General features: G+C 42.1%; 1 protein-coding gene across 1 annotated transcript in view; it reads right to left on the bottom strand.

Moving 5' to 3' along the window:
* pard3bb (par-3 family cell polarity regulator beta b) overlaps positions 1-14,231 on the bottom strand; it is a 224,842-nt gene that overhangs the window by 183,899 nt on the left and 26,712 nt on the right. Inside the window, exon 3 of the mRNA XM_086145295.1 lies at positions 686-839. Coding sequence (XP_086001421.1) covers positions 686-839 — 154 coding nt within the window. The remainder of the gene's footprint in view (positions 1-685; positions 840-14,231) is intronic.

Below are 14,231 nucleotides of genomic sequence, written 5' to 3'. Positions count from 1 at the left end.
CCTATTTTGCATGGTTATAATCCATTATCAGAATAAATGAATACTTTCTTCTTCTGGTCTTGTTCTACATCACAATCTTTACATCCAAGTTCTAATTGCAATTCCAAAGTATTAAAAAAGGGGAGGTTCCTCAACCATTAACCAATTGTCTGGAAAAAGATTTGTTTTGTCACTGGTTGCCTTGCCAGAAAATAAATAAGCAAAGCATTTAGGCAGTTCGACCAATTTAAATGATTTGGCTCAATAACAAAAGACGGTATTTGGTGATGTGAAGCTTCAAACAGCCTGTTATTTTTTAACAATAAGAATTCAGGGACTGTTTGTCAATTTTAAGTCGAGCAGCACTGATGAATATTAAGAAAAAGGGGTCTTGAAACTTGACAGGAAGCAAATATAAGATTGGTATGGACGTGTATGGAAGAGGATATCAGCCAGCAGAAAACGGTAAGTGGGTTCGATTTGAGAGCTTTTAGGGAACCAGAGGGAAAATAACCCAAGGTTCAATCATATTTTTTCCAGAGACACAAGCAAAAGGTTAACCCTACATATTACAGGGTCTCTATAGATAAAACCACTCACTGGTCTTTTTACAAGTACTATAACTATGGTTGAGGTCTGGCGCCTTTCAGAGCCGCTTCATTCCCAGGTTCTAGCAGCTTGGCGTTTTTGACCTGTCAATACTCACTGGACTTGAGAGCTGACGAGTTGACTTCGATCTCCCCTCCTGGGATGGGCTGGAAAACGGAGAGCTCGGATTGGTAGACGTCAGGGCTGGGAGTGTGGCTCGTGTTCGCCGCACCCCGCTGCTGGGCTTCCTGCTCCTCATACACAGCCATCAGCTGTCGAAAGAAAACAAAATGCACACGAGATGCACGGTCAGTTTGCAATTCGCTCCAAACATTGAGATCATAAATCCGTAATATCCTGCCCGTTGGCTCTCTGCTAAACCTGACAGTGCCTGGCTTCACAAAAAGTGCGCTAATAGCTGCCCAACTTTTATCTGACAATTACACATAGGATAAACGCGTATGAAGCCAATGATAAATTGCTGTCAGATGCATCTTCAGCGGTTTCTTTGACTTAAAAATGTGGATACTCCAGCAGGAATCCAGTTATCTGCAGGTGTGTGCAGCAACTGCAGTCGACTGATCATACATAGAAGTGACAACGGCAGAACAACAACGCCAAAAGAAACACTTTCTCAGAGAGAGCTTTGTCAGCTTTTCGTGATCGAAAGAGAGCTCGCGAATAGGCCTCATCAGTTACATTTCTCGGAGGAAAAAAATAGCTAACACAGGTAACACCGCTGTTAACTCCATTACCTTGTGGATGAGGACACTATAGAGGACGTCCAAGGAGCCCAGCATTCCTGCGACAGTTCGTTTATCTATTGTTTGACAGCTGCCTCCATTCGTGTCTCCCCTTTGCGTGAGTGTGTGTGACACACTGCTAGCTCTGACTGTGTTATATAGTGGAATCCCTGTCTATTGAGCATTGCACTTAGTCTGCGTTTAGCTTAACATAGCACAGAGCGTGTCAACACAGTGTTCTAGGGGCCTCCACGTAAATGCTGAATAGACCTGTGTGCGTACATATGTGGGTTTGTGTGTGTGTGGATCGTGTCTATGGTGGTCAGGAGTAAAGAAAGGGGACTTTGCCAGTAAAGCCAGAGGCTTCCTGCTACAGAGAAGAGTGCATACAGACATATGAGTGACCGTGCCTATCCCTTCCTGCATGAAAAACAGAAAGAATTATCGGACAGAACTAATAATAAAATGAAAGTCCAAAAATGCAAAGTAATGCTAACCTTTCAGACTAAAAGCTTCCACTTGTATAGAGGAAACCCAGCAATTACATCTCTTTCAAGGATACAATTAAGCAGATTCTTTCATTCCTCCCAGCATTTCTGCGTCGGTTGCCTTATAGCGATAAAAACAGCTAAATTATGCCAATATTATACAGTAAATCAGGAATGCTTGATCTTACATTTTCTCTTGAACACATGTGTAACTGTGCATCAAATAAATCAAATATGTCCCTTTTTACTGATATAGACATAAATGAATTAAAAATATGAACTTTCTTCTGAACAGAACAGTACGAAAAATTATCTAGTTAAATTCAACATAAGGGTGAATTCCCATTTCAACAATACAAGTGATGATAATAATAATAAGCATAAAATGATTATTTTGATCACTTCATTGTAGCAGATTATTTTATATATTCTGTTCACGATTCCCCTTCTACCAAGATTCGCTCTCCTCCAGCTTTTTCAAACATCGTGCCACATGCTTTTCTTCACTGGCGTAATTACTGGATTTTCCTCGGATGCTCATTAGCGTTTGTCACTTTTTTGAAAAAAAAAAAGTCTGGCTGAAAAACTTGAAAAAATATTGTACAGCAAATGAGATGATAAGTAGGCTTTGAAACAGATAAGAAGGAAGTGTGTATGTGTTTGGTGTGTGTATGTGTGTACAGAGTGTCATGTGTGATGGGGGTGTGGGGAGGGTCATGTAAAATACAAATAATAACTAGTTATTAATTTAAAAATCTTATCCAAATTAAACAGACATAATCAAATCAATTTCAGTAAATCTGTCTATTGGAGAGCTCTGAACACTAATGGTTTCCAGACAAACACACACGGCGAAGGGGTGGCAGGGTTTCTTTAATAAGCACATCAGAGGAAATGACAGGAAGAAAAATGGGCAGATAAATTCAACATCGCCTCGCTGAGTCTCCCCAAAAAAAAAAAAAAAAAAAAAATAGAAGTGGAAAGAAAGTAGAGACAGCCAGATGAGAGGATGGAGGACTCTGTTCTCCTCGACAGGAGACTCAAAGACCTGCCAGATAAAATGACACTGCAGTCTGAGCATGACAGAGAAAGGTGCGAGTAAGACACACACATAGAGACAGCATGAAGGGTGAGATGGCACAGAATGAGAGCGCCGAGAGCTAGAGATGGCCATGAGAGCGCTGAGAGACAAAAAGGTACGAAAGCTTAATGATATTAAAGAAGGATGTGTTGTACTGTCAGAATCCCATTAGATGAGAGAGCATGGCCTCAAAAAAAAAGGTGGACCAGAGCCCCAGAGTATCGCAGTACAGTGACATGACGGTTTTCGGCGGAATGACAATTCGTTCGCCAACACTTTTCTGCCTTTCGGACAGTTCATGCTTGCCACATCAGACTGGGAATTACGAAGAGAGTCTTTTGCCACTGCACTGAGGCTAACAATCTATGGTGGTCGAGGGCCACTTTTAGACTTTCTAACACTTTTGTGGTTTGCTACTTGATAAAAACGAGGCGAATATTCAAACAGTATGAATGCATGATCGACTTGGGAGTCAAGTCAGATTTTATTTATACATAGCACCAAGTCACAGCATTTCGTGGTTGACTTTCCATGTAGAGCAGGTCTGGACAACACACTTCAAGATGACTGACAGAAACCGGCATTGAAGCCTTGAGCTAACACTCTGGGACGGGGGCAAAGAAACGCTGCCTTTTTACCGGGGAAAAATTCAGAGCTGAACACGGGCGGCCTTCTGTCTCAACCGGTTGGTAGAAAGAAAGAAAGGGAGAGAATAACAGAGGTACAAATCAAGAATAGGATAGATGAGGATGAGGGTTGGGAAGGACAGCTACAAAAAATCCCATACTTATAACAGCAGCAGTGCTAGGCGGGTGCTGGTAGAGCTGAGATCCTGAGAGTCAAAATTAGTAACAGCGGTGAAATGTAATGCTTCGCTTGCTGAGAGCCTATTGTATATCTTTATCTGGAAATGTTCAAAAAAATATTACAACTCTGGAACATTATCCCTCCTACATTATATTACTGTGCATTACATAAGTGTATGCCACGCAGCAGGTGGGCGTCACACCACATCAACAACAGATCAATACGCCGGAAGGCAGCGAAAATATTCACACAAGCAAATGGCCACAGATCAACGGTTTCGGGAACGCATTGGATTTTTCCAGAGAAAGCCGGGCGAATTAACGAGACGGAGGCAATTTGCGAAATGTGATGTGCCGCTATAAAATACACAAGTGCTCACAACTGATTTTACTACTCAGTTCAAGCGGTTGAATGAACCGGGCGTGACTGAGACAACTGGCCCTCCTCCTAAGATCAAGCTCCAGCTCCAGCGGTGACCACCAGTATTGAGCTTTACTTTTTTTCAGGCCCAGTGGGCCAAATGATCTACCTGTTCAAAGTATACAAACAGCTCTCTGCTGCTCACTGCTGAGTCATAATCGATGGGCACTGTGTGTGTGTGTGTGTGTGTGTGTGTGTGTGTGTGTGTGTGTATGTGTGTCATGTTCATTGCAAGCCAGCTCCCGCTGGAGTAGCGTGGCATTTTTATAGTAAATATAGAGCTGCGCTGTGTGACAGGAAATTCTCAAATGAATTAATTTAGCCTGTAAACGATCGGTGCTGACAGTGTTAACCCCTTACGTCTTATTTCACTGTGCTTGTGGTCTCTGTTTATCCCCAACGTGGGTGGAGCTGAATGTTAGATCAAATCAGTAGGTACTGCATAATTATCTTTATCATGCTGGCTTATTAGCCAATTATCAAGTATCACATATTGACCGCGGACCAGAGAGGCAAAGCTCAAAAGCCTGTTCTTTTGCATCCACTCGACATGACAGCTGATGGCAGACATTAAAAGGGCTAAAGAACCGGATTTATCAAGATGCAGCAACATAAGTTGCTGCTGGGACATGGGTGTTTTGGTTCTTCATGTGCGTCTAAATGATGGAGGCAGAAATAGGAAAACGTCCGACATGTAGAACAAGAATTGGTGGAAATTGAGGGAACAAATGCGATGCAGGAGGTTTTCCATTTTGTGATGAGCTAACGGCTCTTTGGCTGTGTTTCCCGACTGCGTCACTGCACATCAAGCTATGCCTTGGGAATGTGGCTATACATGGTCATACCATAACCTATTGAGTTCATATTAGCTCAGAGGTGTAGAGTTGGCCTTCAGGAGAATCAACAGGCTTCTTGGATTAATAAGGAGCCGCATTCCGACAGAAGAACTGAAAAAACCAACAGATAAAAGAAAAAGGGCTATCCGACAAACTTCAAATTTTACTTAAAAACACTGTCATCGCAGAGAAATGAAAACATTTAGCAGATGCTTGTGCAGCCCCTTGCTCCGGGGTATATTTACAGTAAGGGAGCGGATTGTTCCATCATGTTCTCCTGTTCTCCCTCCCAAATTTTCCAGGGCAGAGGATCAGAGTCTGTCTGGCCACAAAGCCTTTTTCCTTACCTCAACAAAAGTGTATGGAAGACATGTTTTTTTAGACGGCGTAATAAGACAGTCATTACTTTTCACGAACACTTTTAACCAACGTGTGTCACCGTCATTTGATTGTGTAACATTTAACCTCTCTAACCACAAAACTGTCAACAGCATCGACAGACACAAAGATAAGGATGCTGATAAAAAAAAAAAATCTTCAGATTAAGCTTACTGTCAAAACACATTTTACTTTGATCGCGTTGTTGACAACCTCGTGTAAAAGAGTCTTTGTCTACCCGTGAGTTTGAATATTTGTGCTAAAAATGCTTCGGAGTGAGAAATATACCTTTAGTCAGTCCTTGAGACTTTGCTCTGTCGCTCGGAGTTTGGACAAAGAATACAAAAGGGTGGCTCTTGGGGTGCTGTCCAAATAAAGAGTATCCGAGTAAATTGAGACAATTTTTAATGAATGGGTAGCATTTAAAAGAAATCTGAAAAAGAGTTTCGCCGATTAGGCAGCTTGTTTCGTAGCGCTCTGTGTTCACCCGTCTGATTTAAACCACCCCCGGCCCCAATGAAGGTAAGTAGCTCATTTGAGACTTGCAGAGTTAGAAAATGGGTAAACCGCTTTTTGTAGACCCAGACATTAATGTCCATGTTCTGGAATAATGGGGGGGAAAGTGGAGTGACTAATGGACATTACAAACTTATCTCATTTCAGGCAGTCTGAGAGTCATCGCACAATTAATAGAGAGCTATAACGGTCTCCCCACAATGTACTTGAAAATGGGAGGTCCCATTGGCTGTGCCCAACAGTTGCTCGTCTAGCAATAACCATGTCATATTAAAGCCTGATTCAACCGACCAAAAGGATTGAAAGCTTAAAAGTATTAAATACTTCTATTAGGTTTATAACATCATGTTTAGTAGTGGCTGTGAGCACACAGCAAACATGTAGCACACAGGCTTGCATGGGGGCTCGAGACAATGCCAGCGGACTCTGGCAATGGGCAGGATTTAACCTGGACAACCACCTGTCAACCACAGGAGCGCTTATAGACACATGCATCCAATCACGTACATGGACAATATGTGGAATTTTCACCTCCTGCATTTTAGAAAAGCCAACACACAGCGAGTCCATTTGAGCCCGACATAGAAGGGCCCCTGATGGGAGTCAGGCCAGGAACCTTAATGCTGCGAGGATAACGTGCTAACCACCATCTGTGGTTCTGGCTCAGGACATTTCAACAAAAGTCATAAGGTTGAAAAATGTAAACAATTCACTGCGTAAACAACTAAAAATGAACAAGCTATGTAAACACTTTAATGAGATGTTGCATAAATCATGTTTTAAAAATCAACAAAGTTACGCGTCGTTTTTTTAGCTATCATTTTTCCCTTGGAGCCGAGAGGAGCCTCCAGTCCAGACCCACATGAACTGGCCATTCCCGGGTCACGAATATATGTATAAACTTTTTCTTTTCACCAGTCTGGATGTGAACAATGTCCCTGATCACATCCTCCTAGCTTGAGGCACATCTACCTGCTGTGAGGGCAAACAGGACCGGAGAACACTACATTTCTTTCCCAGCTGCTTTCTTCCCCCTCCCGACGCTCTGCCAGCACAAGCCCTGCTGATTAGTATCAACTACACCCCCAAAACGGCGCCACATTAGGGATAATAGTGGTGTTTGTGGTTACGAGTGAGAAAAGCTCACTTAGTGGAGCACAGGTTATTACTAAATACCGATGTTTAAGGTACAAAACAGACAGTAATTAAGTTCTAAACCTCGCTGAGGGAGAACTGCTGCACGCACATTACATCAGTTAGGATGGTCAAAACAAACAGGAGACTTTTCCAAATAAGAGCCTTAGAGCTGGAGCCAGCGAGAAATTCGATAGGAGCCCGGTGAGTTGTGATTCTATACGCAGGAAAATCCCCGGATCTGTGAAATCATCGAAAACGAACCGCCTATGGTTCCAACAGGTTCATTTGTACAACGCGGTGGAACATCGAGTTGCTTTTACAAGGTTCTTTTAAAACAAGGAATAGTGGGGGTGCAGTGTCGAAGGGGTGTTTGAAGTGGGCTGCACTTTTGCGACTGTGCAAAAATTTTGCTGCGGTGCTTGTATTTCATCAAACTGGACTTTCGGAGGGTGGCTGCCAGGTTGGGGTAATAAATGGAAGGGGAGGCTGGCGCTGCGGCAGCCTGCGGACCCAAAAGACTGGAGTCTGAATACCTCGAAGTGTACGACACAGCAAATAAATAAAGTATTTAGAAAACATCCAATAGTGTTATTTTAGAATACCGTTCACTCACATCATTAAACTCAGTTCACTTAAAATTAGTTGAGTAAAGTTGATAGAATCTAAAGCGATCATTTTGCCCTTAATTTTATTTAAGAGGGTCATGGGGCAATATACACATACATAGTATATCCTTTTGTCAATTTCAACAATTAAATCCTGAATCAAAAAAGACATTATATAACGCTGAAATCCTCAGAATTCATTACAGATATCCATAAATCTAAAAGACAATTGCGTGCTCTCACTTGTGTTCACACACAATCTTTAAATATGCTTATGCTATTTGCGTAACACTGAGTTTTGACTTCCAATCATGACCGCTTACCGTGAAAAAAAAAAACCTATAAAGTCCATATGTGCTCATGTGGCTGTGTGTTTCTGTAAATGTGTCCTTTGAAATACTACACAGTTGGGACAATCCTTAGGGGAACCCCACTCTTTCACCCCTGCTATTATGATAAACTCAGGGTGGGGTTCGACTCATTCTGGCCCCTGGAAAAACTTGGCGAGAAGACAGGTCACGAGATGAGATACAGTTATTCAAAGTTGTTTCAACTGTTTGATTTTTTTTTTTCCAATCTGTAACACTATTACATTTATGCAGCAAGATGATAAAAACTAGAGGGAGACTTATGTGTTTTCCTCTAAAAAGGTGCAAATCCACTGACTATTATCAATAAAATCTCTCATTAACCTTAATAATCTGAACGTGTTTGAATGGAGAGGAAATTAAAATAAGAACATGTCTTTCTCTGACTCAACTGGTGCTCAGAAACAAGAGAATAGTTTGTGAGAAACGGGCACACACCCGCAAGCGTGCACGCGCGCACAAGTGCGCACACACACACACACAAACACAGATGGTGAGTAGACTGACAGCACCACCTAGCTCTGCAAAGTGAATACTGCATTGAAGGAATGCAACAACCCCCCCAACTCTTTGAACATGCAAAAGGTGTGTAAACTGCAGTCTTTGGGTATCAATTGTGGTTTTTGAATTATTGTGCAACCTTTTTACAAGCCCAACTGAAATCCACTACTAGCATGTCATCATCCCCCTCTCTGCCCTTCTGATGTAACTCAGCGGGAGGAACCTCAGCCGTTTTGTCTCGCTATTTAATGTTAATGCAGCTGTTTGTAGTGCACTCACAAAAGGAGTCGGTTTGAGGTAGCTAATTTTGACGTTGAGGTTACTTTGGTATTCGAATGGTTCTGGCGCGGCTTGCATGAGAAATGCATTTTTTTATGTGTGAAACACATAAAAAAAGAAAAATGTCTTTGCAGATCTGTGCAAACGGAAATTTGAATGAGCCCCGAGGCGGGTCGGCTATTCTATGCTAAGCTAATCAGCAGATATTCCTGCACAGCTTTGTTATCCCCCTGACTTCTCCTCGCCTCTTGTCCCCCCCCCCCCCCACCCCCAACCCGGCTCGGTTCATCACCATTCTGCTTCCTCCACCTGGGCCTTCTGCTCCATTTTCTTTTCCTGTTCCTGCCTGTTCTCCCGCCTCCCGACTGAAAGTTTTCCCCCGACCGTCGAAGTCTTCTCTTTGAATTTCCTTCCCCTTACAATGGAACTGATGTAAATCATGTCGCAGGATCTTATTCCGTGGGACATACCAAAAGAGTGTCAAAGAGATGGATTAAGGGATGCAATCTGATCACTGGGCTCGCTCCCTCGATTGTGTTTCTCTTGATCATCTAATTAATACCGTTATGTTTGGGATCGACCTTTCAGTACTACTCATCTTTATTTTCTCTTATTTTTTTTTAAGAGCACCTACTCGGAATTACACACTCTGTTTTATTATCAGATTTACATGTTGATGCAATAAATTTGACACAAAAGTAATTCAACCTTTTGGAACTTCAGTTGAGAGCGCAAATACAGTGAGCACTGAAATGGACCAAACAGATGACGAGAGGATAGATGAAGGCTCATGCTCTACATGAGCATGAAAATAGATAGCATAGTAAAGTGGTGATGTTTTGAACGTTCTGAACATCGCTGCCTTGTGTTGAAGTGAACTTTTGGCAGTAAATTTTGCAGGGAGCGCTACTCTGAGTCGAAAGTTTTCATGAACTGGAAGAAGAGTCACATGCTTTTGAGAATGACAAGCGTAGCATTGGTTGAGGAGGTGGCTATTTGGTATCTCCTGCAAAAAAAGCAAAAGCAGAGGCAGGGTAGCACTCAACGATTGTCTCTGAGGTCATTGAGTACCTCATGATTTGCGACTGGAGAACTCTTTAATTGACGGTACCAATGAGAGAAATGTATGAACACTTTCCAGTATGTCCACTGGGTGGGGTATATATCAACCTGCATTGCCAGGGGGCCCGCTGATTAGTCAAGACATAAATGATAATAAAATAAATATTCTGCAACAGACATTTGTCCCTAAGTCTCTGTCAGTTTGCTTTTAAATGCGCTAATGATTTCACACAGTCATACAAAATCTACTCATAAAGGTCTACTGTTTTCAAATCTCCCTCATAGTTTTGACGTTCAACTCAACACCGCCCCCATGGATTTCAGTGGTACTGTTTCGTAGATGCGTTTCCGTTAAGCTTTCAGGAAACGGACTAAAACGCAGGAAATACATGGCTGGCTCGGTCTGTATCTGTATCCTGCACAATGCATACATGAGCCTTTAGGGTGATGCAACACACGATTTTGATTATTCCATTCTGTCATCATGAAATGAGTCACAAAAAAGCAAATTTGAATTTCTGGACCAAGTTACTCACTTGGAAAGGTGTACTTTGATTATCTGCAGACTTTAGAGACCAACACTGACTTGAGCGAGCGGTGAAATTCCAATACCAACAAACTACACCATCTGGCAAAAGCATAACACATGCACCATTTTGCTTAAATTCAGCCAAGAAAGGAACTAATGTGGTGCGACTCTGTTTCATTTCCAAAGTTCTGCATCTGTGCAGCATTTTGGATAATGATGGCTTTCCAGAACTCTGGTACCACAAAGGCTACCCACTGCTGCCGGAGACGTTGCTGTTTGTTTTCCCGCTTACTGTAAGTTGTCATGGGACTAGCAAGAGCCTCAGAGTGACCTCATGTTACAATACACTTAAAAACTAGTCCACCTGAAAATAAGCACTTGAAAATTACTTTGATGACACACAGAATTGTAAAGTGGAGCATGCTGTCTTCCGTATTCCTCTTCAATGGCCTGAGAAAAATCTGTACTTCCGGCGATGTGTAACTTTGATGGGTGAGACAGCCCTGCCTGAGAAATGATTCTGTTTACCTAAATGCATGTCCATTTCCCACAGCTGCTCCTTTGAATAAAAAGCTTTTCTGAAAACTTGAACCTTATATGAAGTGAAATGCATCTACTGCAATGAGTTAGCATAGCAAGTAGCATTAACTAGCTCTCCATAATTGCCTCTTTTGGAAGCGGTTTAATCTGCGTCCACTTATTTCTTTGCATAAAAAGCATCCGCTTCTTGGCCATCCATTAACAACAAAGTAAAGCCTGCACTTAAATTTACATATGTCAATGTCACCAAAGATGCAGTTCAAGTGCACCTGCTTGAAAATCACTTCCCCACAGGACTGCGGCAAAGAATAAAAAGTTAATCGTGAAGACAATGAGAAATAGCACACTGATAGGGACAGTAAATAATGACGATATGTGATTGACTACCAAGAAAAAAGAAAAAGTAGAAAATATAATACTCCTTCAGAGCCGGCTCCATCAGAACCAGCAAGATAACTATCCCATGATATTGTGAATGTCAGGCACAGCTTTGGGCTTTTGTCACACAGCCAAAATATAATTACAAGCCCTGTTTCCTGCGTCATGCAGATGGCGGTTATATCGTTTTGTATCCACATTTGCAGGCAGTGGCGGCCTCTATTCTTTTATTCTCTCGCATATAATGTGTTTATGAGAAAATATCAGTCTTTTCAATACGCATGTGTGCGTTACCTTCCATAGCCGACTCCCCGAGGCTGTGTGTAGAACACACACCGCCATATGGAGCAGTGTTGCACAGCGGCGCAGATGGACACATTCTGTGCCGACAATATTCTCAATGATCCACCAGTAGTGAGCTAAATGACAGCACTCGTAACCCACAAGAGCCCTTTGACAAGAGAATGTGTTCCACCCACTCCCCGCCCGCATGAATTGACATAAAGTTTGGGATGGTAGTTATAAAATCTATAAAAGTAACAGAAATGGTCAAACTCTGAAAACAAAGAAATATTTGATAAATGTTCCTTGACCTTAAATAATTTCCACGTGACTTGAAGGACACTTGGGAAAAAGAAAAAAAAAAAAAAAATCACATCAATCTTAGTAGAAGTAAAATGCCCCATAAACTGTCGGCTAGGGCTTGAAGAAATGGGCTGTACCAGTTTGCCATCACCGCACTAAATCAACAGAGTTAGATCAACCACCAATTTCTGGTTTTTGGGGGTGGTAGCAACATCCATCGACTAAGTTCTGCTGCAGATTTAACAATCTAGATCCACAATCCACAGATAATCAACATGTTACACGACCACTAAAAGTTACAAAGAGTAACTACGTGTTGGCAATAAATGACTGGCCACCATAGCAAACATATTTTTACAAAAAGGAAAGTGCTGATTTTCAGTGTCCTTGTCATTTTTTGGATTTAAGATAGCATTTCAGTTATGTCTGGTCATATTCCTGGTTGCTTTTTTTTAAAAGAGTGACACGAAATGACTAATTTTCAGGAAATATCTTGCTAATATTTAAATGTATGTCAATGTGAAAAGAACGATTTTTTTTTTTTTGGAAGATATGGGGGATTCTTGATTGAATCTCTAAAAGCTATATTTTTAATGGGTTTAGCTGATAAAAAAAAGTAGCACAAACTAGCAAGACATATAATGGGTTGGCAAAGAACACTGAAAAAGGCAGAGCTAATGGCTTTAACATTTGATTTTTAATCACTGAATTGTGTTACGGACAGGTTCGCCACCAGCCTTGGTTCAGTAATGCTTCCCTCTGATAGTGTTACTATTACTATTTGTTTTGGGAGGAATTCAATTCATCTCAGTCCACGCTTACACGGATGCCAAAAAGAAACGGCAATAACGCTCTGACGTTGGCTCCGTATGGAACACTTAAAGGTTTTCAATGTTCAAATTACAGTCAAGGTTTAGTCTACAGCCCTCACATCCCCTGGTAGCTCATTTATCTAGCCTTCCTTTGAATCATCCTCTCCCTTTTTTCCGCAATCTTATCACATTCAATTGCCTCTCCACATAACAATGACTGTCTGAGTGGCTTTTGAAGTCGGATTTGCTGTCTGTCAGATGTGACTGATTAGGACACACACACACACACACACACACACACACACACACACACACACACACACACACACACACACACACTTATATATCAGCACGCGCATGGGACTCCTGCATTCACACATACACAGTCATGCACACGCAAAGTGTTTTGACAGTGGCTATCTGAGGATTAATGTGTTGAAATGCTTAGCAGTATAACTGTCTGCAGAAAGTCCTAAAACGTGGATGAAAGTGCAGCTTACACGAACACACACGCACATGCAATATTCAAGAAAGTGATTGCATCACACTAAGACAACACACAGCTAGCTGTCCGATCAAATTAGTGGGGAAAAACAATAATCTAATGTAATCTACATGATATAATATATTGAGATTTGTTGGAATCTTGGGGCTCAGGTGAGTCAGAGTGCTTGTCTTGGAACTGAAAGGCTCTGGATCAATTCCCGAGCTCCAGAGTTGTTGAGCAAGACACTGAACCCCCTAACTGCTCCCCAGGTGCTGCTCAATGGCTGCCCACTACTCATGGTTAATCCATAATGGGTAGAATGCAGAGGATTAACAACCGTACCCCCCCACCCCCGCCCCGCGCCCCCCTCACTCGCCATGAAACCTGCTCAGACATGGGAGAACATACATCTCCTGCTCAGAGATGTCAGTTTCAATAAAGCAAAGCATTTCCCAAAGAACGTCTTTGAAATCCTAGCAACAGCTAAGTAAGTGGTGCGTCTGTTTACAGGAAATAAACTGTGACGTCATGCATCAGGCGCAGGTGGGACTGTGCATCAAGGACAGGAACGGCAAAATCAACAATGCAAGCTACACGACATTGATATTAGCCAACTAAAAGATGGACGCAATGTTCAAAACCAGGGTATGATTCATAAGAAACTGTTTGGGACTCAAGCTATTCTTGTTGCCTTCTCAATGTTAACTTCCTCTTTTTTTTTTTCGTCCTTTTGACAGTGACTCCCTGACTGCGGTGGAGTTGGACAGACAGACGGATAGGGAGTGTGACAGATGGGTGGTAAGACAGTCAATAAGCTATTTACAAAGAGATTGAACAATTGGAGAGGGTTTCACATGGACTGTAACATGGAGAGTGGACATGGTTTGACCCCAATTGCCTCCATGATTGGAGTGTTTTTCTTCTACTTCCTCTTTCAATTTCTTCTAACATAGAAGTGTAACTTCGGCAAGTTTATTTCTGTGTGTGTGTGCAATGCTGTCAAATTGGAGGCAGAGTTACGTCGGTAGGGACGCGTCAGAGTCGGTGTTCGAGACGCTCAAATGACCCAACTCATTCCCGAGAAACCCAAAGGTCTGTGACAATCTTACGAC

Source organism: Fistularia commersonii, chromosome 4 (genome assembly GCF_037954325.1).
Source record: "Fistularia commersonii isolate RoL2024-O1a breed Wild chromosome 4, RoL_Fcom_v1.0, whole genome shotgun sequence".
NCBI classification, from domain to species: Eukaryota; Metazoa; Chordata; class Actinopteri; order Syngnathiformes; family Fistulariidae; genus Fistularia; species Fistularia commersonii.
This window is presented reverse-complemented; position numbering and strand designations above follow the sequence as displayed.